This window comes from Grampus griseus, assembly GCF_964374135.1.
Source record: "Grampus griseus genome assembly, chromosome: 11".
Lineage (NCBI taxonomy): Eukaryota > Metazoa > Chordata > Mammalia > Artiodactyla > Delphinidae > Grampus > Grampus griseus.
This window is the reverse complement of record NC_139005.1, coordinates 44,424,717-44,452,423: the sequence shown is the minus strand read 5'-3', so window position 1 is coordinate 44,452,423 and position 27,707 is coordinate 44,424,717. Positions and strand designations below refer to the sequence as shown.

Here is a 27,707-nt window from a genome sequence, read left to right as displayed (position 1 = left end):
TAGCAGCGGTGGGCGGGGCAAGGGATCTGTCCCACACCGCGAAGAGTGGTCGGAACCATCTCTCGTCTTCTTCCCCTTCCCCTTCCCCTCCCAGGAAAAGCTGGGACCCGGCACCCTGGCTATCCCTTGGCCGCTGCGGCCTCAGCTCCAGCCAGGCCTGGGTACGGAGAGTCCAGACCGCTTCCAGGGCGGTGCGTACGGCGCCTGCGCGAGCTCCCACCTAAAAGAGGGTGTGGGAGGGGAGGGGGCAAGGTCCCAGGGGGGTTGGGACGGGGGTTCGAGCTATTGGAGGTCAGGAGGAGGGATGGGAGTAAAGATGAAAAATGGAGGAAGGGAGCAGTAATAGGGAGGAGTCTAGAGGTGATAAAGGGGCGCTGATGGGTGGGTTGTTGGGGAGGTCCATTGGAGTGGGGGAGCCTTAGGAAGTGCGGGAGGGGGCCTGGGCTGGCTGGAGGACAGGGAGGGGGGCGAATTGGGGGAACCACGTGGTGTTTAAATGGGCAATGATTGACGGGCCGGAAGGGGAGGCAGGGAACATACTGGGGGTCAGTGTGGGCAGGGGCGTCGGAACCTGAACCCCCGCCCTCGAAGCGCCATAGCTTGGCTCCTCTCCCATGCCTTGTCTGTGACAGCCTTGTCTTCCTCCTCCATTCCTTCCCCCGTCTCCCTCCCACCCCTCCATGAAGGAATCTCACATTCCTTACATCCCTGCCCTGGATTGCCAGTCCCTCTTCACACACTTCACACACCGGAAAGCCTTCTCCAAACCAGAACGCAGAGGAAATTGAGGATTGGGAAGGAGGGGGCCGGAGAAGGAGCAGAAAGCTGAGAGGGGTGAGGGTGTTTTGCCTGAGGGACTGACAGACATCTCCATTCAGAAACTGACTTCATTCTACCTAGTAGCAAATGTGGCTGTTAGAGACCACTGAATCACTGTTCTTGGGGACTGGGCTGTGGTAGTGATAGTCTAATCCCTTCCTGTACAGGTGGTTTTAGTCTGACAATAGAGCAAGAAGCTGATAATGTTGCAGGCTGATAGTTATCCCCAGATAGGAATGGTAGGGAATCTGAGTGATGCAATAATGTTACTGCCCTGTGTGTCCAGCTGGCTTTGTGGCTGTGTCTGGTTCCCAGTAATGGGAAAGAAAGAACAGGCTTCTTTCAAGCATTTCCTCATGGGCCCTCAGTACTCTAAATTTATTTTGCAGTCTGTTACTACAAATACCTTACCTATGAATAGCGGTATTCAGTATGCTTTCACATTTATTATGTCATTTGCTTTTCCTGGACAATATGTAAGGTCGATAAGGCAGTTATCATTTTCCCTACTTGACAGGTGAAGAAATTGAAAATTACAGAAGGGATACATGGCTTGTTAAAAGCCATACAGTGGGTAGAGCTGGGACCAGAACCCAAGTCTCCTGACTCCTGGTCCTCCTCTCAGTTGAAAAATCCTGTTTTGTTCTGGTCAAGGGAGCAGTGAAGGACGATTGGTTTTCCCAGGCTAGATAACTGTTTGCTTTCTGAGTCTGAAACTTGTCACTGGAAGACTGAACATAGCCAACAGCACTGGCTCCTGGAAGCATTTCTTGACGTGCAGGTGCTTGTGCCAGGCTGTTGCTGTGGTCAAATGGAAGAAGCATTATACCCTCCTCTGTATTATGGATGGGAGAGACAGATCAACTTCCCCCCACCTCCAACTACAGGGAAGAGAAAGTGGATCTGGCCTTGCACTTTTATCCTCTGATTAGTTTTAAAATACCACACTAATGTGTTATGGCTGATGAACATAGTAAACTAATGAGCACGTATACCAGACTCAGGATGAAATGGTCTCTGTTTTATGACTAAAAATCGTGATCCTTTCTAAGATAGCCGTTAACGTTGATAGATGTGAAGGTAAGGAAAGGAATTTGAATAGTTTCTATTCTGCGTCTGAAGCCTTGTCTCCTTCTACTTAGTTTCATCCTTTTAGTAATGAGAGTCTGGTCAGCTTAATCATACTGCTACCTGTAGTCTTTCCAGTTTCCTACCCTAGAATAATTTCCTGATTCACTGCCTCTTCATTTTTTTCTTTTAAAGCCTGATCCCCTCAGGAATATTTCTGGACTTGGAAGTAGAATTGCACCTGTACCAACATTCTTGAGCATCTTCTTATGAAACAGTATTTTTCAAGTGGAGAGTAGGACAGAATTCTTTTTATATGAAATAATTTATGTGAAAGCACTCTGGAAACATTAAAGCATCATACTGTGCATGTAAGCTTTCATTGCTCTCTGCATTGTATAGCCACAGATTTAGACTCATTGACATTACTTTTAGTTGTATGCACTGAATAAAAGAACCTTTTTCTATCTCAAACAGCTCCTCTTCCCTACCTTTCTTCTTGTCCCTTTCTCTCCCCCTCTCAGCTATGTTTGAATCACCTGGTCTGTGCGTGTGATTCCTTAGCTGATGATCTCACTCCTTAGAGGGTAGCCTGGATGCCTAGCCTTGAAACCTATAGTTCTTAGTGGAGTTGTCTCGTCCTCCTCAACCAACCACCAGATCCCAGTCTGTCTAGTTTCACTGCCAAGTGCAGGTAGTTCTCCTGACTCACCTTTTTCTTCCTTGTTCCTATTAATAGAGTGCTCCTGATTGTGACATCACATCCATCCCCTTGGCAATGGAGCTTGTCCCTAGGAAGGAAGACTCAGTCGGAGAATAGCCAACAAGATGGGTTACTGGGAACGTCTCCTGAGTGGCACTGAGTGGAAGCATCAGGGGGTTGGAGCCTTGTGAACAGGGAACCTGCCCCCAACACTTGGAAGGTAAAGAGCCTTGATTCAGAATCCCATTCCTGGCTAGAACCCTCTTCTCTGCCAATCCGGGTTCCTTCTGCTCTTGAAAACCTGATTCTCAAAACTCTTTTTTGCATAAAACTTTCTGTGATTAACCCACATCAATCTGTTCTTCTTTGCATACTTATGTCTTACGTGAACTATTAACTTTTATTTGTTGGTAAATTGCTTAGTAAATTTTACTCTTTTTATGTGTTTTATATCCTGTGTACTCAGCCATTGGGCTGAAGCCTGCACTTAGTTTGAGGACAAGGATTGTGTTTTCCGTTTCTTTTACATGTCTATACTGGCAAGGGGGCTGTGTATATAGGATGAAGATGAGGTTTGGGGTAACCACACAAATAGTGCTTGGTGCTGGTGATCCAGTGGGAGGTCCTTGCTGGTCTTTGAGGCCTGGTAAGCCTCACTTTAGGTGTTAGAGTTGTTAGTTGGGAGTTCTGGAAGAATTGTGTGCCCTCTGGATTCTTTTTTAAATTGAACCAATTAAAACGTGCTGAAGAAGCCTAACTTTAAAAATCTCCTGTGCTAAATCTAGTCTGGATCACAGCATTCTGGAATTAAATGGGACTTTAGAGGCAATGAGGAACCTGAGTTCCTAAGAGCTCAGTTCTCTAAGAGGGGGAGTAACTTCACTATAAGGATTCTACTGCTTAAATGAAAAAGACCACTTTTTTCACTTAGAAAGTGAAGAGAGTTGCCAAAAGAGAGCAAGGCCAGACTTTGCTCTCATAAAGCCAGGGCACCTTTTATCATATAATTATCCCCTAATTTAGCCTATTCTTGTACTTATGTAGAATTTATGTAGTTTCAGATGTTTCATTTCATGTGGAGTAAAGAGAACTGAGGCCCAGAGAAGTTAAGTAACTTGCCCAAGGCTACACATTGGTCGGTAATATAGCTAGAACTAGGACTCAGGTTTCTAGATTCTCAACTCAGTTTTCTTTTTTTCCAGATCTATTTCTTTATTGGGAGACAGAGAGATAAGATGAAATGTTTTAGGGACACCTGTGAGACACCCTCCACCACCTACTTTCTTCACTAGGGTGAAATTCCTAGGAGTCACCTGTTTCATTACACTGGGGCAGGTTATGGGGCCCTTTTCCTATGTGTCTGGTGATTTGTAGTAATTGGGCTGAATCCTCAGCCCTCTGCACCTTTGCTGTATTTAGGGCATGGAGGAGAGAGAATTAGAAGGAGACTACAGCACATATACTTGGCTTTTACCTGTATGCTTTTGCCACGAATTGGTGACAGCATGCCCAGTTACTCTAAATGGGTTGGAGTGGTTGCTGTAACGTTTCGTGTGTGTGCGCCTATGTATGTGTGTGTGTGTGTGTGTGTGAATGTGCATGGTTTGTACACCTGTACGTGGGTTCAAGAAACCCTGAATAAGGGAGGATAAATGTTCAGGCTCTGTTAGAAACAATCTGTTTTTTTAAATTTATTTATTTTTCGCTGCATTGGGTCTTTGTTGCTGCACGTGGGCTTTCTCTAGCTGCAGCGAGTGGGGGCTACTCTTCTTTGCAGTGCACGGGCTTCTCATTGCAGTGGCTTCTCTTGTTGCGGAGCGCGGGCTCTAGGCACACGGGCTTCAGTAGTTGTGCCATGTGGGCTCAATAGTTGTGGCTTGTGGGCTTTAGAGCGCAGGCTTAGTAGTTGTGGCTCACGGGCTTAGTTGCTCTGTGGCATGTGGGATCTTCCCGGACTAGGGCTGGAACCTGTGTCCCCTGCATTGGCAGGTGTATTCTTAACCACTGTACCACCAGGGAAGCCCAGAAACAATCTGTTTTGAATTCCTAGCTCTCTCTAGGGGTAGAACAGTGAAAACAACTGCAACAGTAAGTTAAAAGGGTATAGGAAGGGGTCTAATAAAGTTCTCACATTTTTATAATAATGCTGACCAGGAATATAGAGAGACATCCCAGTGTAACAGTGAGGAAGTATAGCAACATAATTACCTGGTTTGGTTCTGGCCTGTTGGGAATGCAGTTTTGGGTTTGGGTTCAGGATGTTCAAATCAGGGAATTTGGCAGAACTCCTATAAGTCTAAAGGGACACCTCAGTGCTACTTTAGTTCAGCTCCCCAACTTGAGTAAAACCTTCCAAGGCCTTTTCCTATTCCGTAACTCAAGGAGGAGATCTAGGAAACTGTGCTTCCAGTGGATGTGGTCACTGGCTGTGACTCTTGAGGTCCCCGTGGTTTTGGTTTTATTAAGGCTTCTGTCCCTAGGGCAGTGAGTGGTTGAGTTCTTGTACTGCATCCCCCTTGAAATGATAACCCACCCCAGTGACAGCCCTACAGCAGTGTTGAGAGTCCCCGAGGGTAGAAGGAATAGTCAAGGAGCCTAGCCTGTCAGCTTGACTGTCTACTTAGGGGCAGGGCAAGACGAGGCAAGGAGCTAGATTCCAAGATTGTGTATAACCACTTCAACATTTGTTTCCCATAGATGACAAATAGGAAATGCCCTAATCAGAATCGAAATCTAAATTTCCCCTTAATTCTCGAGGCCACACCTCTGAAAGGATATAGTTATAGGAGGGTAGATAAAACAGGAGCATCTCCAAGCAGATAAAGTGGAGGTTTCTATTTAGAAAGAACAATGCCCAGCATCTTTGCAGAGTTTTGTAAACCTTGACTTTATAGTAGGAACTTTGCAACTCCTAAGCCTGGCTGGTGGCTTCCCACACCCTCTGGCCATCTCTGCACCAACTGAGGCTGTTTCTTTGGGGAAGTTCTCTGCTGTTTCTTTTGGCGATGTAGGATCCCCTGAGACCCCATTATGATAACTTTTCAGAATTTGTATTCCCCCTTAAGATAACATTGTTAGCACTGTTTTAAAATGAAAGCACAGTGAAGCTATACAATACAGGCTCTCAGCCTGCTTTCTGCATTGCCCCATAGCAACAAGGGAGAAAAGGGTACTGTTTTAATTTTTGCCCCTTGCTGATTTTTAAAAATAATTAAATCTTGCAGAAATATATAACATAGATCAAAAGTATAATCTCAGCATCTAGATTTTTAAAATGTATACGCTACATATACCACTTTAAAAAAACAGTTTTTATAAAAATGGGACCATACTGTACAAAATGGAACCATACTATTTTTGCAACTTCCATTTTTCAGTTTGAGAGGCAGTTTAGCACTGCAGTTAAAGGCTTGAGCTCTGGGGCCAGTCTGCCTGGGTTGGAATCTGTCTCCACCACCTGTTAGCTATATGATTTTGAAGAAGCTTTCTAACCTTTCTGCATCTGTTTTTCATCTGTAAAATGTGGATCATGGTAATGCCGACCTCACACAGAGTAACTCATAGAGTTATTTTAATAATTAGTTGAGTTAATACACGAGAAATGCTTAGAATTGTGGCTAGCATATAGAAATAATAAATATTGATTTAATTATTATTTAATTATATAAGTAAAACATGATCACTGTTTAAAAAAAAATAAAAGAGGAGGAAAAACTAAGAGCAAAACTGTGAGGGATTTCTCTGGTGGCAAAGTGGTTAAAAACCTGCCTGCCAGTGCAGTGGACACGGGTTCAAGCCCCGGTGCGGGAAGATCCCACATGCAGCAGAGCAGCTAAGCCCGTGCGCCACAGCTACTGAAGCCTGAGTGCCTAGAGCCCGTGCCGGTGCTCTGCAACAAAGAATAGCCCCCGCTCGCCACACCTAGAGAAAGCCTGCGCACAGCAATGAAGACCCAACGCAGTCAAAAATAAATAAATAAAATTAAAAAGAACAAAAAACAAACTGTGAGTGAAATTAAAAGTACTGATAGGGCTTCCCTGGTGGCGCAGTGGTTGAGAGTCCGCCTGCCGATGCAGGGGACGTGGGTTTGTGCCCTGGTCCGGGAAGATCCCACATGCTGCGGAGCGGCTAGGCCCGTGAGCCTTGGCCGCTGAACCTGCGCGTCCAGAGCCTGTGCTCCGCAACGGGAGAGGCCACAACAGTGAGAAGCCCGCGTACCGCAAAAAATAAATAAAATAAAAGTACTAAAATTCTACACTTAGAGACAGCTTCTCTAATATATATCCTTCTAGATGCTCTCCAATATAAGTGTGTACACACATAAAATTTTTTAACAAACATGGCACTATAGTATATATAATATGTATGTGTTATTTTACTTATATATAAGTAATGAATAAATTGAAAAAATCTAAATAAATAAATATTAATAAAAACAAATATATCTAAGTTATATTAATGCTACATTGTATCCCATTTTATGGATGTAAGGAATTATACTGGATATTTGTGTCATTTCTGATTTTTTTTTGCTATTATAAACAATGTTTAGATAAACAACTTAGTATATTGTTTTGTACACTTGTGTAATTATTTCCCTAGGCTAAGTTACTGGAATTAGGATTGCTAGGTAAAAGGTAAAAAAATATACTTTTTTTAGGGGCTTCCCTGGTGGTGCAGTGGTTGAGAGTCCGCCTGCCGATGCAGGGGACACGGGTTCGTGCCCCAGTCCGGAAAGATCCCACATGCCACGGAGTGGCTGGGCCCGATATATATATATATATATATATATATATATATATATATATATATATATATATATATATGCTTTTTTAGGACATTGGTTTTTTGTTATGATTCACCTTGATTAACTTTTTCTTGCAAGAGTACATTTTTTCCAGACCTTGCTATAGTATATTACATGTTATATGTATATGTTGTATATGTTATATGACATAAATGACATACATAGTATATGTGACCTTGAGTATTTGGACATATTTTTTGATTTAATCTTAATATTGATACTTTCACAATTTAGGATAATTATAAATTTATTTCTTTATTTGAATATTGAGTGAACACACAGAGAAAATCTTTTTCAAAGGTACAAAGGGATAACTGAGGAAATTAAAATTTTCCCCCTGTTCCTGTCCCTTAATGACCCTTCCTCAGCAGCAACCACTGTTGGCAGTTTCTTATGTATCCTTGTGGAGAGTTCCATGCATATGAAAGCATAGTCACATACATATTATTTTTGGCACATTTATGTGGCACATCATGGTGGCACATTTACATGTACTATTATATACTGTAGTTTTTTTCTCTTAGTGTATCTTGGAAGACTTCATACCTGGTTCATTTTAAGGCAGCAATAATTTTTTTCCTCTGATTGATTTAATAGCTATTGTAGAGAAACCAGATTACAATTTGTTTATTTGAGGTAGATATTATAAAGTTAGCAGTTCAACAGGTGAATTATGGATATTTGGTGATATTTTTGCTATCATGTAGAGGCTGTCTCAGGTAGCACCTATTCTTGACTCTTTCTCTTGTGCCTTCCTTTCATCCCAACTCTGTGTGTTTGTCTTGACTATGAGAATGGCGGTAGCTATCATCCAGAACAGCACTAACCAGTGTCAGTTTGCATTAATTGAAGTAGAGAGGAAAGGTGCTAATAGTCCCATTGTGTTCATATTGGTCAGTCCACAGGTGAAGCTCCGGGTACCCTGTTTTAGAGGGACATAGGCATTCTAGAATGCTATGGGAGATTTGAGTTTAGGCTAGATATTTCTCATCTGTGCTCCTGCTGCACCCTATCTTGGCCTTTCCCTGGACTGTCAAAGCACAGGGTGAGTGACTGTTGGGTACTGTGGAGAGGATTCCAGCCCTGGGATGTTAAACTAGATGGTCTCTTATGGTCCATTCTAACTCTCAATGCAAAAATAAGACTGTCTGAATTAAGTCAATAGGGAAAACTTCTGGGTGAGATCAAATTCTGTCACCTTTTATTCCTGAACTTCAAAAGTAAAAACATTCCTATACTTTTTACTCTTAAGTAATTTCTAAATTGAAAAAAATTTTTTTCCATATTTGTGGAAGACTGTTTAAAGCTGAATTATGACAAAAAAATGTATGCTCAATAAAATGTTTGATAGTTAAAAATAGAAGAAAAACATTATTCTTAGTCCTACACCTAAATAAAACAATTGTTATTTTGATAATTCTTTCTGGTCTCTTTGTACATGGATTATTTATAAATATATACGTTTTTGTTTTGCTTTGTTTTTGCGGTACATGGGCCTCTCACTGCTGCGGCCTCTCCCGCTGCGGAGCACAGGCTCCAGACGCGCAGGCTCAGCGGCCATGGCTCACGCGCCCAGCCGCTCCACGGCATGTGGGATCTTCCCGGACCGGGGCACGAACCCGTCTCCCCTGCATCGGCAGGCGGACTCTCAACCACTGCGCCACCAGGGAAGCCCAATATATACGTTTTTAAACAGATCTGTATTCAAATTTGTGTACTACTTTTTTCATCTATTATTGTATCATGTTACTGTATATTCCTCATAAGCATCATTTAAAAATAGATATGCTGGGCTTCCCTGGTGGCGCAGTGGTTGAGAGTCCGCCTGCCGATGCAGGGGAGACGGGTTCGTGCCCCGGTCCGGGAAGATCCCACATGCCGCGGAGCGGCTGGGCGCGTGAGCCATGGCCGCTGACCCTGCGCGTCCGGAGCCTGTGCTCTGCAACGGGAGAGGCCGCAGCAGTGAGAGGCCCGCGTACCGCAAAAATAAATAAATAAATAAATAAATAAAAATAGATATGCTATTCCATCAGATGGGCTTACATCACCATAATTAAGCATAACTATACCTTCACTGTTCACTTAAATGAATAAGTGATTATCTGAATTTTAAAAGTTTACGGGTGTGATTTTTGAAAAACTATCTGGGCCTCTTTTGGTACCATCTTTTCTTTTTTCCTGCTTTAAGTGTGTCCCTCTTCCTGTTTAACATAATTCCAGAACTCCTTCCTACCTTTTCCCCAGTGACCAGATTCTCTCCCATCTTTACTTTTCCTTCTTCACTAGTGCTTTCCTCTCAGTTCATAAACATCCTCAAGCCTTTCTCATCATAAGGAAAAACACCCCTACACAACCCACTTCCTCAGCCTCCAGTGCTCCTCTAGCTGGTTCTCTCTCTTTTCCTTCCTTGGAAATCAAGCTTTCGACAGGGTTGTCTTCAGTCCCCATCTCTCTGTCTCACCTGTTCACTGTGAGCCACTGCAGTCTGTCTTCCACTACCAGTGCCTCACTGAAACTGCTCGCCACAGTGCCACCCAACTCCATGGAACCGCCTTCTGCTGTGGTGTCCACAGTCCCACATCCTGGCAGTTTTTGCTTTTTTTAATTTGACTTGTGTTTGCAGTTTTTGACACTTCTTTTCCCTCTAAGCATTCTACTTCCTTAGCTTTTGTGTGTGTGTGTGTGGGGGAAACACATAACATAAAATTTACCACCTTAACCATTTTTGAGAGTATATAGTTCAGTAATGTTAAGTATATTCACATTGTTGTGAAACAGATCTCTGGAACTTTTTCATCTTGCAAAGCTGAAACTCTGCTCATGAAACAAGCATTCCCCTTTCCCTCCCCGCTCCCTACACCCCCAACTCCCTTAACTTTTGTGACCATCTTCTCTCCAGGATTTTCTCTTATCTCTGGCCAATCTTTCTCAGTCTTCTTTTGCAGGCTCCTTTTTGTCCCCCTTTTAAAATGTCACTGATAAAGTATTTTCATGCACTGTTGTTGGTGGTGTAAATTGAAAAGGCCTTTCCAGAGTATCCTATGGAAGTGTCTAGGAAAGCAAATAGCAGGCACACCATTCAGTGCCGCAGTTCCACCTCTCAGTGGAATCTGTCCTAGGAGAGAGATTTGTTCTTGTGCTCCAAAAAATCTTGTTACAAGGGGTGTTAACTGCAACGTGATTTGTTTCAGGGGAACACTTGGCAGTCAGGCAAACTTCAGTCATGAGAGGATAATGGCAGAATACGTTGTAATCAAGGCTTAGACTGGTGGATTGGAAATTCTTACCACTAGAATATAAACTACATGAGAGAAAGAACCTTATCTGTCTTACTCATACGTGAATCTGTGCAACTTCCCTGGAGGTCCAGTGGTTAAGACTCCGTGCTTCCACTGCAGGGGGCGCGGGTTCGATCCCTGGGGAACTAAGATCCCCCATGTAGTGCAGCACAGCCGAAAGAAGAATCTGTATAGCAAAGAAGGGCAGTTGAAAGAATGAATGTTCACCAGTCAATGGATGGGGAGAGGAAGGTGGGAAGAGAGGCTATATTCTTTTTTTTTTTTAATATAGATTTATTTATTTATTTTTGGCTGCCTTGGGTCTTCGTTGCTGCTCGTGGGCTTTCTCTAGTTGTGGTGAGCGGGGGCTACTCTTGGTTGTGGTGTGCGGGCTTCTCATTGCGGTGGCTTCTCTTGTTGCAGAGCACGGGCTCTAGGTGTGCGGGCTTCAGCAGTTGTGACTCGCGGGCTCTAGAGCCCAGGCTTAGTAGTTGTGGCGCACGGGCTTAGTTGCTCCGCAGCATGTGGTATCTTCCTAGACCAGGGCTCGAACGCGTGTTCCCTGCATTGGCAGGCGGATTCTTAACCACTGCGCCACCAGGGAAGTCCCGAGAGGCTGTATTTTTTTAAAATGAAAATATAGTCATATATACTTGTGAAAAAAGAAAAACTAAAAAAATAAGCAAAGAGTCAGTGCTCCCCAGGGTTCTATAGTCTTCAGACCAACCCTTATTTTCCGTTTTCATTCTGTATACTTTCCCTGTGTGGCCTCTGAAAACCCATCAGCTACTACCTTCATGATTTCTACTTGGAATCTCAAACTGTACATGTCTAAAACTAGGATCATTGTTTTTTTACCCCATCCAGATCTTTTTTTTTTTTTAATTCTTATATTGGTAAATAAGAATTCACCACTACTTAGCCAACGCAGAAACAAAAGAGTCATCTTTTTATTACTTCCTGAACTAATATAGATTCAGATTCCTTCTTTTTAAATTTTTATTTGTTTATGTTATTTTTTTTTTGGCCACGCTACCCAGCTTGTGGGATCCTAGTTCCCCAACCAGGGATCGAACCCGGGCCCCCCCGCAGTAGAAGCGCAGAGTCCCAACCACTGGACTGCTTGATTCCTGATTCCTTCTCTGAAATGTCTTGGTTTGAGCCTTTATACTTTTTCTTAATCTGAATTTTAAATAAACTCCTACAAAGGTCTCACTTTCTCTAATCTTCCCTACCCCCTATATTTTCTGTACAGTTACCAGAATCTGCCAGCCTAAAACAGAAAGCTGATCATGTCAATTTCTTAAAAATCCTTCAGGTGTACACACACTTAAAGAATCTCCCCTACAACATTTATACTAATTACAAAGGAAAAAATAATAACTCTTAGAGTAGAGAAACCTGACAGACAGCACTTAACCAAAGGGTCAGAGTTAGTATCACCAGGAACAGTACAAATCAACATTATGTGCTCCTGATATGATGCATTGAGAACACGATGCCACTTCCTTGCTATTTTTGCCCAAAATGAAACCTGAATTTAATCATGAGGAAACATCAGACAAATCCAAATTGAGAGACATTCTCATATACCTGGTGTGTATTCTTAAAAATGTCAAATTTATGAAAGACAAAAAAGATTTAGTAACTTTTTCAGTTAAATGATTAAAGAAGCTTGACAATTCAGTGCATAACATAATTCAGCATAATCTTGAATGTTCTTTTGCTAAAGGAGATTATTGGGACAGTTGGAAAAATTGGAAAAAAGGTTTGTAAATATAGTATTACATCAATGTTAATTTCCTGATTTTCATAATCTTACTATCAATATATAAAATAATATTCTTTTTAGGAAATACAGTACACAGTAAAGTTATTTAGGGTTAAAAGCATCAAGTCTACAGTTTACTCTTAAGCAGTTCAGAAAATTTTTATCCATCTATCAGTGTATATATATAGCAATGATAAAATAAATGTGGTTAAATGTTAACATTTAGGGAGTCTGTATGAAGGATATATGGGATCTTTGTAAGTCTGAAATTGTCAAGATAAAAAATTAAACCCTGTAAATTTATGTCAACAAAAATCCTTCAGGTGCTCCCATAGCTTTCAGATTAATTCTAATCCTAGTGTCCTAGCGCCTTCATTAGTCCTAATTTAAACTATCCCTCTCCAAACTTCTAATGCTGTATGCTGTCTCTTTGTTGTTGTTTGAGCCAGGATTCTTTTGGCTGTAAGATACAGAAGTGCAGGGACTTCCCCCCTGGTCCAGTGGTTAAGGCTCCGTGCTCCCAATACAGGGGGCCTGGGTTCGATCCCCGGTCAAGGAACTAGATCCTGCATGCCGCAACTAAGAGTCCACACGCTGCAACTAAAAGATCCTGCATGCCGCAACTAAAGATACTGCACACGGCAACGAAGATCCCGCTTGCCACAACTAAGACCCGGTGCAGCCAAATAAATAAATAAATAAAATTTTAAAAGGTACAGAAGCCCAACTCAAAGCTTAAGCAAAAAGAGGATACACAGGGCTTCCCTGGTGGCGCAGTGGATGAGAGTCCGCCTGCCAATGCAGGGGACACAGGTTCGTGCCCCAGTCCGCGAAGATCCCACATGCCGCGGTGCGGCTGGCCCCGTGAGCCATGGCCACTGAGCGTGCGCGTCCGGAGCCTGCTCCGCAATGGGAGAGGCCACAACAATGAGAGGCCCGCGTACCGAGAAAAAACAAACAAAAAAAAGAGGTGTCTTGCAGAAGCCAAAGATAGGAAGGCAACTGGGTCTTGGGAACAAACCAGTCACTCTGAAGCCTCAGGACTTTCCAGCTCTCATCCAGGCCTTTCTCACTGTGTCTGTTTCAGTCTTTTCTTTCCTTCTGTAGATTTGTCTTCCTCAGTCCACATGACAGGCAAAGAAAGACCAACTCATCTTTCTTGGTATCAAGCTCAAATTCTCAGAGATAGGATCCATTGGCCCTGCTTGGGTTGCATGCTCACCCTTGTCCCAGTCAGCTGCTGCCTAGGTTAAAGTCTCACAGTACTAGTGAGGCAGCTTCTCCTGGAGCCATGTGGATGAAAGAGAAAGGGAGTAGAATTCCTAAAGTGAACAATGCCATGGTCTGCACTACAGCTCTCAATAGTGGAGGTCCACAGGACAGTGACACTGGACTGCTCTTGGCTGTCTTACCACTGTCCTCATTGTTCAGTTCAGTGAGTTGCAACAAGGAGAATCACAAGGGGCCTTAGTTCTGGGTTTCACATTTCACTTTATGATGTCTTTAATATTACCCTTCATGTACTCACTCTAATCCATTACTGTTGATGGATTATTCAAGGGAATGTTGGCATAGGAACAGAAGGTCAAAGGTCTGAGGAGAGACAAATAGATGGGTATCCCTATTTTAGAGGAAGATAGCCAGACCAAGGTGGTTTAGAGTGACAATTTCAGGGGGATTGTTAGTAAGCCCAAGGCCCTGAACTTAGGCCCTAGAGATGGAGGAACAAGAATACAGAGAAGTGGTGGTGATGGAGGTCAGTGTAATTGTAGCAGTGTCATTGGGTATCGTTGTTCCTATACAAAATGGGTAAAGAAAAATAAGTGGTTCCAAAGTGAGCCTTGTGATTTCTTGTCTCCATTAGCCTACATTAATCAGGATTTTTGTCAGTTTAAAGAGATAAAAACCCAGCTCAAACCAGCCTAAACATAATAGGGAATTTACTGACTCATGTAACTTATGTTCAGAAAATGATTGTGGCGTCAGGCATGGCTGAATCCAGGCCCTCAAATGATTTCACCTGAATTTGATTTCTCAGCTCTGCTTTCTTCATTATGGCATCATTTTTTTTTTTTTTGGCCATGCTGTGTGACATGTGGGATTTTAGTTCCCCGACCAGAGATTGAACCCATGCCCCCTGCAGTGGAAGTGCAGAGCCCTAACCACTGGACCACCAGGGAATTCCCAATTATGGCGTCATTCTGTAAGTAGGCTGTCCTCATTAATGGCAGAGATGGCCACTGACCACTCTGAATTGTACATCCTACCGCTATGCAAACACCATGAGAGTTCCAGTAGAAGTCCCAGGCATCTCTCTCACTGTCCTAGGTTGGGTCACATGTCCACTAGGAAACAGGTTCTGATTCCTGAAGGAAAATTGTGATGCTGTTTACAGAAAATGGGATGTTAGGTAGGCAAAATACATGTCCACTGTACTCTGCTGGGAAACTTCCAGTTAAAGCAACATTTAATCACACCAAACATTTTACTGTTTTGTAAAGAACTGTGCTTGGTGCTAAATTGGATGTAGCACTTGAGTTCCTACTCTTAAGGAATTTTTAATCAAGTAGTAGAAATTAGATATGTACATAAATAGGGAATTCCCTGGCAGTCCAGTGGTTAGGACTCCGCACTTCCACTGCAGGTGGCACGGGTTGGATTCCTGGCTGGGGAACAAAGATGCCGTGTGGCTTGGACAAAAAAAAAAAAAAAAAATGTATACCTAAATAATGGTTACTCTTGTGTATTGAGTGCCTAGTATGTGCCAGCAGGCATTGTGCTAAATGTTTTATATGTATTGTTTCTTTGAGGGCAACTCTGTGAGAGTCACTTCTGTTGTTACTTATACCAATGTTATCTGTTTAAAAAGCCGTGCAGGGCTTCCCTGGTGGCGCAGTGGTTGAGAGTCCGCCTGCCAATGCAGGGGACACGGGTTCGTGCCCCGGTCCAGGAGGATCCCACATGCTGCGGAGCGGCTGGGCCCGTAAGCCATGGCCGCTGAGCCTGCACGTCTGGAGCCTGTGCTCCACAACGGGAGAGGCCACAACAGTGAGAGGCCCACGTACTGCAAAAAAAAAGAAAAAAGCCATGCAGGCTTAGGAAGTATACGTAAGCCTGCCCAAGGTCACACAGCTAATGAGTAGTAGAACCGGGCATCTAAATCCAGTCAGTCTTGACTCAGTCCAGTGCTGTACTTTAGCTTGCACTTGACCTATCAAGGCCTCTCTGCATCCATCCCATTCCCCACCCTTTTATTTATTTATTTATTTTTAAATTTTATTTATTTATTTTTAATTTTTGGCATGCCACGAAGCTTGTGGGATCTTGGTTCCCTGACCAAGGATCAAACCTGGGCCGTGGCACTGGACCACCAGGGAAATCCCTCACTCCCCACCCTTTTAAATTGAACAGCCTGATTCTGAATTCCTGAGAACTACATGATTGACTCAACTCATTTTTTTCAGGACATCACAGCTGATGGCTGGTCTGCAGATTGTCTGCCCTTATATCAGGTACCCATCCTTGCTCCAATTAGCCCACTGGCTGGATGTCCACAGGGGAATTTCACTTACTGTTCAGTGATGTCTTGTTTGGGTTTGACCCTTAGGAGCCCAAAGAAGGGGCATGGCAGCCTCGCTGCTCTTTGAGTCTTTGTTCTCCTGAACTTCCCTCCCATCACCACCACCTAAATTCAGACTCTCACTACTTCTCTCCTGCCTAGATGTTCTTCCTGTCTCTAATCTCACCCCTGTTTACAGAGTGATTCTAAAAAAGAACTTTTATCACATCATTCCTTTTAAGTGTTTCAGTGGCTCCCCATAGCCTTCAGGGTAAAGTCCAAACTCCTTACATAAGACTTCTCATGGCCTGGCCCTTACTTGCCTTTCCAGCCTTGTATTTTGACACTCCCTCTCTTGCACCCCTCAGATCGAACTTTTTCTGAACCACTTACAGTTGCCTGAACTCATCATATCCCCTCTTACCTTTTTTTTAAAAATATTTATTTTAATTAATTTATTTATTTTTGGCTACGTCGAGTCTTAGTTGCAGCACATGGACTCTTTAGTTGTGGCACGCAGGCCCCTCCTTGCGGCATGCAGGCTTCTCTCTAGTTGTGGCGCGTGGGCTTCAGAGCATGTGGGCTCTCTAGTTGTGGCACGTGGGCTCAGTAGTTGCGGCACGGGGTTAGTTGCCCCAGGGCACATGGGATCTTAGTTCCCGGACCAGGGATCGAACCTGCGTTCCCTGCATTGAAAGGCGGATTCCTAAGCACTGGACCGCCAGGGAAGTTCCCTTCTGGGCTCTTAATATGCTCTTTCATGTGCCTAAAACCCTAATGCCCCACCCTGCCCTGGCTCCCCCCCGCCCCCCACACACAACCTAGCTAACTTCTTGCTCGTCCCACTGGTGTCCTGGAAAACTTCTCAGCCTCCCTCTCCTTTCGGCCTGGGTCAGGTATCCACATCTCTTGGCCTCATAGTGCCCTGTGCTCACCCTAAAAGCATTTATCACTTCTTTTTTTTTTTTTTTTTTTTTTTTCCGGTACGTGGACCTCTCACTGCCGTGGCCTCTCCCGTTGCGGAGCACAGGCTCCGGACGCACAGGCCCAGCGGCTGTGGTCCACAGGCCCAGCCCCTCCGCGGCATGTGGGATCCTCCCGGACCGGGGCACGAACCCGCGTCACCTGCATCGGCAGGCAGACTCTCAACCACTGCGCCACCAGGGAAGCCTATCACTTCATATTTTAAGTGTATATTTATATAAAATCTTTTCTCATTAGAATTAAATTTCTTGAGTCAGCTCCCCCCCCCACCCAAATGACTGTCACATAGTAAGCTCTCAGCAAATATTTATCGGACAAATGAACGAATCTTGGCAATGAGATCAAGTTGGCACATACCTGTAATCTTCTGAACTGGCCTCTTTTTTCCTCTGTTGTTCATTCCAGGACCTGGGTTTCAGTGATGAGACATGGGGTATGATGTAACCCGTTTCCAGGGGGATGTTGACGAAGACCTTATCTGTCCTATTTGCAGTGGAGTCTTGGAGGAGCCAGTCCAGGTGAGTCGGTCTGATGGCAGGTTTGGTGGGGCAGTAGATGGCAGTGGAGCTAGTACAAAATATTCAGGGACTTCCCTGGTGGTGCAGTGGTTAAGAATCCGCCTGCCAATGCAGGGGACACGGGTTTGATCCCTGGTCTGGCAAGATCCCACATGCTGCAGAGCATCTAAGCCTGTGCGCCACAACTACTGAGCCTGCGTTCTACAGCCCGCGAGCCACAACTACTGAGCCCACATGCTGCAACTACTGAAGCCCACGTGCCTAGAGCCTGTGCTCCACAACAAGAGAAGCCACCACAATGAGAAGCCCATGCACACAACCAAGAGTAGCCCCTGCTCTCTGCAACTAGAGAAAGCCTGTGCACAGCAATGAAGACCCAACGCAGCCAAAAATAGATAAATAAATGAATTTATATATATGAAAAGAAAAACATAATTGGAACATTTGGAAATTTAAAAAATATATATTCATAGGAAATGGGGCCACTGTGTTCAGGTCCCCCTTCCTCCACTCCCCGCACTCCTGACACACACAGAATAGAGGTTTGGTGCAAAGGAGCAGTGGCCGCTACGAGAGGAATAGGGCCTTCCAGAGTCTGTCGAGAGGTGGACACCACAGAAGTACAGTGGTTCAGATTTTCTTCAGAGGTCACTGTGAGACTTGTGTGCTGTAAAATGGTCAACTGTTTCTGTCCTCTTGACAGTAGTTTGGTAGCTTCTTTTTCTCTTCAGGGGCTCTGACTAGGTTCCATCTTCCTACCCATGACTGAACTCCTGGACTCTTCTAATAAGTTCTCTCTCCATTTTCATGATACAGTGTTTCAGGTAATCAGCCGGTCTTCCTGCGGGCCTGCGTACTGTTTAACAAATCGCAGGTGGGGAACTGTGTGAACTGACCTAGTTTCTTCCTGGGATTTACTGAAAAAAAAAAAAGTTTTTGATGCAGCCATGTACTCTGCATTTTGATATGAAAGCTGCCACCTTCACTAGGTCATTTCTCTACCGGCTTTGCCAGACCAGAGATAATTGTATCTTCCTGGGGCAGGTATGAGGAGAAGCTCATGATTACCAGGCAAGTATAATGAGTGAGATGAATTCTTAACCGTTGTATTCATGGGACACCATTCTGCACGGTCCTTATTGCCTATACTCTGTAAATACCAATTAATCCTCTGCCGCTCCTGGCTAGCTGGAGATAATCCCATTTTCCAAACCAGGACACCAGTTAGTGAGGTCGCATGACCCTTCCCCCACTCACTGCTAATACCACTCCCTGGGGCTCCCCTTGATTCTTGGAGTTTATTCTTACTCTCCAGTTTTCAACTACCCAAAGGAGAACAGATGCCTGAGCTGAATGAAAATCAGACTGCATTCCAGTGGCAGCTAGCCCTGGACCATTAGAAGCAGATTGGCTGGGTGTGGAGCAAGCTCTCCTGGTGGTGTCAAGAGGTCATGGGGTATGTCAGTTCCCTCCCCACCCTGGCAGGGCCTTGTCTGTTTTCTAGCACTATCATTTGAGGTGAGTCACATGTGGAGAAGTCAGTGGCAGTTGGTGACTAAGGCAGAACCTCCCCCCTCCCGCCCGGACTCAGGCTTTACCTTCTGAGGAGCAGGCCAGGTTCCAGACACATTTCCAAGGGTAGAAAGCCTCTGCTAGGGATGCTGATTTCCCTACATCATATTTATTTATTTTTTGAATAGATAATAAATTCATATGGTTCAGAAGTCAAAACAGTATAAAAAGATATATGGTGAAAAAAAAAAAAAGAGATATGGTGAACAGTCTTGCATCCATCTTTGTCCCAGTCCACCTAATCCCCCCATAGATAACCATTTTTACTAGTTTATTTGGTATCCTTCCAGTGTGTGTGTGGGCAGATACAAGCAAGTATGAATGTATATGTATATTTGCCTACCTTTCTTACACAAAAGGTACTGCATTCTATATACTTCTGCAGAGGTGGCAGGTTTAGATAGGAAGGTCACCAAAGAGGTTCAGTTGAGCTGAGATCTGAATGATAAGGGGCCATTCTGGCAAAGGGGAGCAGCAAAAGCAAGAGACAGGAATGAGCAGGGTGTGGACAGGGAACAGAGAGAAAGCCAGAATGGCTGAAGTCAGTGCTGGGAGCATGATGTGAGGTGAGGAGAGGCCAGAGGCACAGGGCCAGATCAAACAATTTTATAAGTCCTGAGCAGGAGTTTGGATTTATTTTAAGTGTAATCGGAAACCATTGTAAAATTTTAAGCATGATCTAGTTTGCCTTTTTAAACAATCACAGCTGCTGAATGTAGGATGGATTATAAAGAGGCAAGGTAGAAGTAGGAAAACCAGTTAGAAGACATAATAATATAGATGAGAGATGATCGTTTGAACTGGATTATCGGCAGTACAGACGGGGAAAAGTAGACAAACAGGATTTTTTTTTGGAGAGAGGGCCTATAAGATTTTGAAAAGAATCAAATATGTCTTTAAGTGAAAAATAAAAATGTACTGACAGTTGGATTAATGATATTGAGAATGACTTCTTTCCTTATGAAGCCTTTCTGTGTTACAGTCTTTGGTGTCTGTGAGCATCTTGAAGGCAGAAACTGTCTGTTTTTTTTTATCTTAAGCATGTAGCAAAATGTTTGGGACATAATAAGTGCTCGAGTCATTCATCCATGCATCAACATCTAGGGAGTGCCTACTGTGTTTGTCCCATGCTGGAGGCCAGATTGTATCTCCACAGAGGCCAGAGAGTCCTCTCTCTTTGCATTATCGAGGAAGTAGGCTGAAATATGATCTTTGTGAAACTGAAAAGAATGTGATTCTACAAAAATCTAGTCCTGTTTTGGAGGGTAGCCCTGGTCATTGGGACTCAGGGCAACGCCTCAGGTTGGGCCTCATAAAATAAGAACTTGGGGGAGTTCCCTGGTGGTCTAGTGGTTAAGGAATCAGCACTTTCACTGCTGTGGCTCACGTTCAATCCCTGGTCGGGGAACTGATATCCCGCAAGCCACTTGGTGTGGCCAAAAAAAAATTTTTTTTGAACTTTTGCCAGTAAATCTCTGCCCCCGCCTCCTCTCTACTTATCCCTCAAGACCCATATCAGATTCTGTCCTGTCCATAAATACCTGCCCTGATTGACCTAGACTGGAAAGATCTCACCCTCCTCTGGATTTCTTTGGCAATTATTGAGTATGTAATCCAGTTGGCAATTAATGTTGACTACTGGGCCTCCCTGGTGGCGCACTGGTTGAGAGTCCGCCTGCCAATGCAGGGGACACGGGTTCGTGCCCCGGTCTGGGAAGATCCCACATGTCACGGAGCGGCTGGGCCTGTGAGCCATGGCTGCTGAGCCTGCGTGTCCGGAGCCTGTGCTCCGCAACGCAAGAGGCCACGGCAGTGAGAGGCCCGCGTACCGCAAAAAAAAAAAAAAAAAAAATTGACTACCTTATGTCCTCTCTCTCATTGTCCTGGAATATTATTTATATCTCTTACTGTTATATAACTTTTTACTTGTTTGTCTTATGTCACAATCCATTTGGACTATTGGGCACAGGAAACATATCTGAAGCCTGTCCGCCACAATGCCTTGCCCATAGTAGATCTATATTTTGCTGTGACCCCAGGGACCTCTGGTCCTAGAAGCTGCGCAGAGGCTTGATTGGCTTTGCGGAGTTAATCGTACCCAGGCTCTTAGCTCCTGCTAATTCTCTTGTGCCCCTTTTGCGCTGCTCTCCCGTCTAGGCGCCTCACTGCGAGCATGCTTTCTGCAACGCCTGCATCACCCAGTGGTTCTCTCAGCAGCAGACGTGTCCGGTGGACCGGAGTGTTGTGACGGTCGCCCACCTGCGCCCAGTACCTCGGATCATGCGGAACATGTTGTCAAAGCTGCAGATCGCCTGCGACAACGCTGTGTTTGGCTGCAGTGCTATTGTCCGGCTTGACAACCTCATGTCTCACCTCAGTGACTGTGAGCACAACCCAAAACGGCCTGTGACCTGTGAACAGGGCTGTGGGTAAGATTCCTGCCCTTCTTCCGCCCACACAGATAAGGGCCTTCCCGTTTATACCCCTGTCTCTGGATCCCCTGCTCGCTAGCTGAAGAGGTCCCCTGCAGGCAAGGAGTGTTCCTGGCCCCCCTGGCTCCCTGCTCCAAGATCTCACCCGTGCTGCTTTCCGAGCTACGATCTTTTTGCTCTTGCTTTAATGAAAGAAGGGAGACAGCAATTCAGCAATCTCTGTGATACCACTAAAGACTGATATACTTTATTCCTCCCTTTCATCCAGTACTACTTTTCTCTTTGTCAGATTGACTGCTCTAATATCCAGGCTTCTCATATTCCTTGTTGTCCTATTTTTTCTTTCTTTGGGGTGTGAAATATTTGATTAAATACTGATAGCTAGGGCTGTGAATCTAGGGATTCTCAGAAGGAATGAGTGCACAGGCAGAATCTGTAGGAGGAGAGGAGAGCCACGTGGGAGATGAAACACTGTCTTAGACAGGGAAAGAGGCCCAGAGGAAGTAGACAGCAAAGGGACGAGGGAGAGCTGGGGAGAAGGAAATGAAGGCAATAAGCAAGAGGGCGCCTGAATGTTGGAAATGAATGAATGTTAGTCATTTCAGGTAGGAAAAAGCCCTCTCAGCAGTTATCTGCCTTTGCTTACATGTCCCATTAATGCTCCTATCCTGTTCTTTTCCCACCCTGGGTGGCAGCCTGGAGATGCCCAAAGATGAGCTGCCAAACCACAACTGCATTAAGCACCTGCGCTCAGTGGTACAGCAGCAGCAGACACGAATTGCAGAGCTGGAAAAGACCTCAGCAGAACACAAACACCAGCTGGCAGAGCAGGTAGGGCGCAGAGAACACAGGGCAGCACACGTCTTTCACATGCAGATAACCTCGCGCCCGTGGCCTGTGGGTGGCAGGCGTGGATGTGAGTGGCAGATCTGTGCGTGCGCTTGAGAGCCTGGTCAGTGGATACTCTGCCTGTGCATAGCAGTGAATCAGGCTGGAGCTCTTCTTGCTTCCCTTCATCCCATCAGTGGCATTCATTTACTTAACATTTATCAAATGCCTTCCCTTGAAGGCACTATGCTAAGCACTGGGGATACAGCTGGGAATGATACAGTCGTATCCCTGTCTTCATGAAGCTTCCACTCTGGTTGTTCCTCAGATCTCTCCATTTCCCTCATTCTCAGACAAACTTTTGTCTCTCATCTACTGTCTGTCTTAGCCATTATCCCTTGTTCTCCTCCCCCCCCCCGCCCACAGAAACGAGACATCCAGCTTCTCAAGGCGTACATGCGTGCAATTCGCAGTGTCAACCCCAACCTTCAGAGCCTGGAGGAGACGATTGAGTACAACGAGATCCTAGAGTGAGTGTCACTCAGGACGTGGAGTCATTCATCCCACGTCCTGGCACTGAGCCCTGGGGGGAGGGTAAGAAGAGGCCTGGGCTGGGGCCACTGCTTCTCAGGTGTTGGGATGAAGAACAGGGCCAGAGGAGGAGGCGATAACCTTCAACCCTAGCAGAGGATCTCATATTCTTTTGGGTGGTTGGAAGGGAAAGCTTACCCAAGAGTTAGATGGGTACCCACATGTACAAAGCCCTGTATTAAAGGCTGTGGGAGTGCTAGGAAGACCAAAAAGAGAAGATATTGTCCCTGACTTCAGGGAGCTTACAGTTCAGAGAAGAAGAGAGTACAAATCCAGGAAAGTGATCTAAAATACAGCAAAAACAAGTGAAGTAAACAAGCGAAGTCTAAGATCCCTTTCAGTTCTGGAGTTCTGCATAGTTCATAGACTAAACTGTGAGTCAGTCTGTATAGTGCAAATAGTGCTGCGAGGGACACAGTATAGAGGAATAATTGCTTCATTCAGTACACATTTGTTGAGCACTTACTACATGCCAGGCACCATGTGCTAAGTATTGGGATTTTTAAGAAAAATAACAGGAACCCTACTCTCGTGGAGTTTAATCTGGTGAGTAACATGTGGTGACACTCGGATGGGACCAACTAGGGAAAGATCTGGAGTTTCTGAACTAATGATGGAAGGAAAGAAGGAGGAATCGAGTTAGGTTGAGTGCAGAGCAGGCAGTCGTTCCTATTAGGAGAAAAGCCAATGCAGAGAAAGGGGACGAGCTGGACTGACCACCTCCAACTCCCTCCACACAGGTGGGTGAACTCCCTGCAGCCGGCACGAGTGACCCGCTGGGGAGGGATGATCTCCACCCCAGATGCTGTACTCCAGGCTGTAATCAAGCGCTCCCTGGTGGAGAGTGGCTGTCCTGCGTCTATTGTCAACGAGCTGATCGAAAATGCCCATGAGCGTAGCTGGCCCCAGGGTCTGGCCACACTAGAGACAAGACAGATGAACCGGCGTTACTATGAGAACTACGTGGCCAAGCGCATCCCTGGCAAGCAGGCTGTTGTCGTGATGGCCTGTGAGAACCAGCACATGGGTGATGACATGGTGCAGGAGCCAGGGCTTGTCATGATATTTGCGCATGGCGTGGAAGAGATATAGGAGATCTCGACGGGCTATCTGGAAGAGATGAAAATCAGAAAATCCTGTCACTCCAGCAGCGGGGCCCTGAGTCCTCCCCACTTTCCTTAATTCCGTGGCTAACGCTAGAGCCACACATCTCCCTGCTCTTCTGCCACTGAAGAGGGCCCCAGGGCACTCTGCTCAGGCTTTCAGGTGGGAAACCCAGATTCCCTCCATTTGCCTAATTTCTTCCCCTAAAATGTCTGTATATTTTCCATCTGGTTGGGAAAGTCCCCACCTCTATTTCTGTTTTCCTGCCTAGGGTCCTGGTTCCAGATGTTTTCAGAAAGCACAAAGATACTCATTTTCTCTAGAGGATCAGGATGGAGTGAGGCATCTCTAACTGTTCCCCTCCTCCAAAACCAGGGAATCCAGAGCAGGCAGGCCTTTGACTCTCTAAACAGCATTTAGGGGGCAGCTCTGGGGAGCAGACATCCTAAAGAAATGGTAAGGATGGAAAAAAACCCTAGAAATAATGAGGCCAGTAGGCCATCGCTGGTGGCCCTTAGGGGAAGACTGGACCTCTGTGCCAAGCAATACCCTGTTCAGCCCACCTTAAAGGTGTGGGCTCCCGCCGGGTCTGCAGGTGTGCAGGTGGGGATGCCGAAAATTTCCAGATGAGCTCTTCTTTCCTACACTTTCTCACGATTAGGGAATGACAGGGTTAGGGTGAGGGGTTAGTCCATTGGGGTGAATATGCTCAGCAGGAAGCAGCTCTCTGGCTTTTGCTGAAATTGGGTAGGCACTGCCTCTGGCACAGGCCATAATAGTTCATAGACTCCTCTCTCTCAGCCCTGTGATTGTAACTAGTTATTTTGATAATTTTCTTTGGCCATTGTTTGTTTATATTTCACTCCCTCCCTCACAGTTTTTCTTTTTTAAGAATGGCCTGATTATGGCTACCCCACTTTTCCAGCCCAGCCACATTGTTGGCAATTTAATTTATTTACTTTTTTTTTTTTAAGAAAGGAAAAAGAAAAAAAAATTTACAAAACTTAAAACTTTTCTTTTGCTGTTCCTATTGTGGGGATCTTTGGATAGGGTGGGACGGGGATGGGGTCTGTCTTATGTTTTTCCTTTTCAGCACAACCTTTGGCTTTAATATAGGAAAGGCTAAGGGAGCCCTTGGCTGAACTGAAGTCTGCCCCAGTCCTCCATAGCCCATCTGAGATGAGGAGCTTCCTCTATTCCAGTGATGGATGTGACAGTCCCGCATCAATGGCTGTGCCCTCTGGAGAACTTTGCTCCCAGCCCATCTAGGGTCTCACTGTAAAACTCTGGACTTCGAGTATTAATTTTGAAGAAATCCTGCCCGCCACTCCCCCCAACACCCGGTTTCCTTGGAGATATATATATAGCTGGGTTCTAAGCTTCATCAGGCAAGATGGGATAGAAATTATGTCTGAGTACAGGCTGTGCTGTCTCACCCGTATCCCCTTAGGACTTCAGCTGCATTTCGGGATGCCCAGGGCATTCCTTAATCCCTGGGGTGACTAGCAGAGTAAGAGAAGGGGAGGAATAGTGGGTATGATTATCGTGATATGCAGGTGGAAGTGGGGCTGGAGAGAGAGGCCATAAAGCTTCTCTTTTTGGAGCTTTTTCCAGGCCAGCTTGTGGTAGGTCTGGGTAGCTGGGTCATGGCTCCACTGGAACTGTGGGGAGGAGGGAATACAGCTTGAAGGGGGTGAGGAACAGTCATATGTTCCAGCTCCAGGACATTGTGCTCAGGAATTTGAAAACGCTGCTATACTTAGTCTGGTTACTACATTTCTTCCACTCCCCTCTGCCCCTGCCTGCCTTACCCAGGCCCATACCCTCCTGTTGTCACCCTAAGATGGAGCCAGGAAGCTCAGTTAAGGCTTCCCTACCCTTTGCACTAGTGTCTCTGCAGGTTGCTAGTTGTGTTATATATGTGCTGTTCCATGGTGTTGACTGCACTAATAATAAATCTTTTACTCAACTCTCTCAATTCTTAATTCACATCACTCCCCTCATGAAGGTTCTCCTCTGCTTTCGCCTTTCTCTCACCTTAATTCCCCTGACTTCTTCCTTGCTTTGTAACCTACTCTTGTCTTAGAACTAACCTCTGTTTTAGGAGGAGTTCTATCTGGGAGGAGTGTGCACCTCATATCTTCTTTGCCTTGTGTACCCTCCTACATCCTTCTCTCCTGACTCCTGTTCTGCACAGCTGAAGCACTCTCACCTGTCATCTGAATTGTGCTCTTTTCAGGGTTTACCTTTGCTCCAAATCCATGTCTTCCCTATGTGTTCTGGGATTTGCGGACATTTTCTATAGACGATATGCAAGTACCTTTCCCCCTTGTCCCACAAACACCTTTGCTTTGGAATCTGGGATTCCATTGAAGGCAGGGAAGCCTCCATCCCCAGTGTCTCCTAACCAAGAAAGTACACAGGAGGAAAGGAACCTGGAATGACTGCACCTGCTGTGGTTGTCAAATCTTGATAAACCCTTTTGTAGGCATTTGCTGCCACCTCCCTATCATGAGAAAAAAACTCTTTTACCACAGTGTACCATATTATAAATTTGTTGAGCATTTATCGTGCACCTAACACAAATCTAATAGCACTCTAGATACTTTAGTGGCGCCAAAAAGAAAAGCATAAGGACATTCCTGTGCCCACTGAATTTACTACACTTTCATACATACGAGGTCTGATTAGAAGATACTGATGAACGTATCACAGTATAGAGCACAAGTGGCAATATATGTACTCTAATGAGACCGGTAGTGCTTTTTTTTTTTTTTTAAGCTTCAAAATTACTTTTAGAACCTGCTGCTCATTCTTTTGAATGTCATGAATGATGCCAAATCTTCCTTTTAAGGTAGATTTGGTTTTTTGGAAACAGTATTCATTGAATATCTATTCGCCAAGAACTCACTAGGGTGGGGCTGGGGGGGGGGTGGTTCATGTAGCCAAATGGCACCTACCTTCAAAGAACTTACTCCCTAATTGAGATGAGTGTATAAGAAGACATCATAAATGTGGGAAGTGGATCTTACCACAAGCAATATGTGAGCAGAGGGAAGATAAAGCCACTGATTCTGATAGGTTCCAGGAAAGCCTTCTCCAAGAGGTGTATTTGTTTTAGATCAGAGGTTGGCAAACTACAGGTTGCATGCTGCTGCCTGATTTTGTGGGAAGAGTTTTACTGGAACACAGCCATGCCCATTTGTGTTATGTGTATTGTCTATGGCTGCTTTTAGATTACAGCAGTAGAGCTGAGTAGTTGCCATAGAACTACGGACCACAAAGCCTAAAATGTGCTATTTGGTCCTTTACACAAAATGTGCCAACCTGTTCTAGACTTTTAAGGTCAGGACAGTGGGCAGGGAAGTAGAGAGGGTTTGTTGTTTTTTTACTTTAGTATATACATTTGAAAATTCAGAACATCTTTCTACGTTGCCAAAATAACAAATGCTTAAAGTTAACAACGTATCCTTAATCTAATACAAATCTATGTTCACCCTTCCCCAGGTGGTCTAAGAAAAGTGCTTTTAGAGCTGATTTTTGTCCAACCCTGGATCCAATCCAGGAACCATGCCATTACAAAAGGTTATGTGTTTTAACTCTCTCAGTCTGGATTCCTGGAACAACCTTTTTTTGGTAACACTTATTTGTTGAAGAGAATTGGGCCAGTTGT

At 44.9% G+C, this 27,707-nt stretch overlaps 1 protein-coding gene across 4 annotated transcripts; it reads left to right on the top strand.

Annotated features, from left to right (window-relative positions):
• The first annotated feature begins 21 nt into the window (after nt 1-21).
• Nucleotides 22-26,919, top strand: RNF41 (ring finger protein 41). 4 transcript variants are annotated; one of them, XM_082666940.1, is made up of 7 exons: nt 22-191; nt 2,627-2,810; nt 17,395-17,507; nt 21,237-21,508; nt 22,207-22,342; nt 22,766-22,869; nt 23,671-26,919. In XM_082666940.1, exons 3-7 carry the CDS (start codon nt 17,418-17,420, stop codon nt 24,020-24,022), a joined length of 954 nt encoding a protein of 317 aa, XP_082523066.1. In that variant the 5' UTR covers nt 22-191; nt 2,627-2,810; nt 17,395-17,417; the 3' UTR covers nt 24,023-26,919. The 4 variants fall into 4 exon arrangements, with proteins under 4 accessions (XP_082523066.1, XP_082523067.1, XP_082523068.1 ...); XM_082666941.1 differs by having other exon boundaries at nt 38-161; XM_082666942.1 differs by lacking the exons at nt 22-191; nt 2,627-2,810 and adding an exon at nt 15,910-15,958.
• Nucleotides 26,920-27,707: the final 788 nt, after the last annotated feature.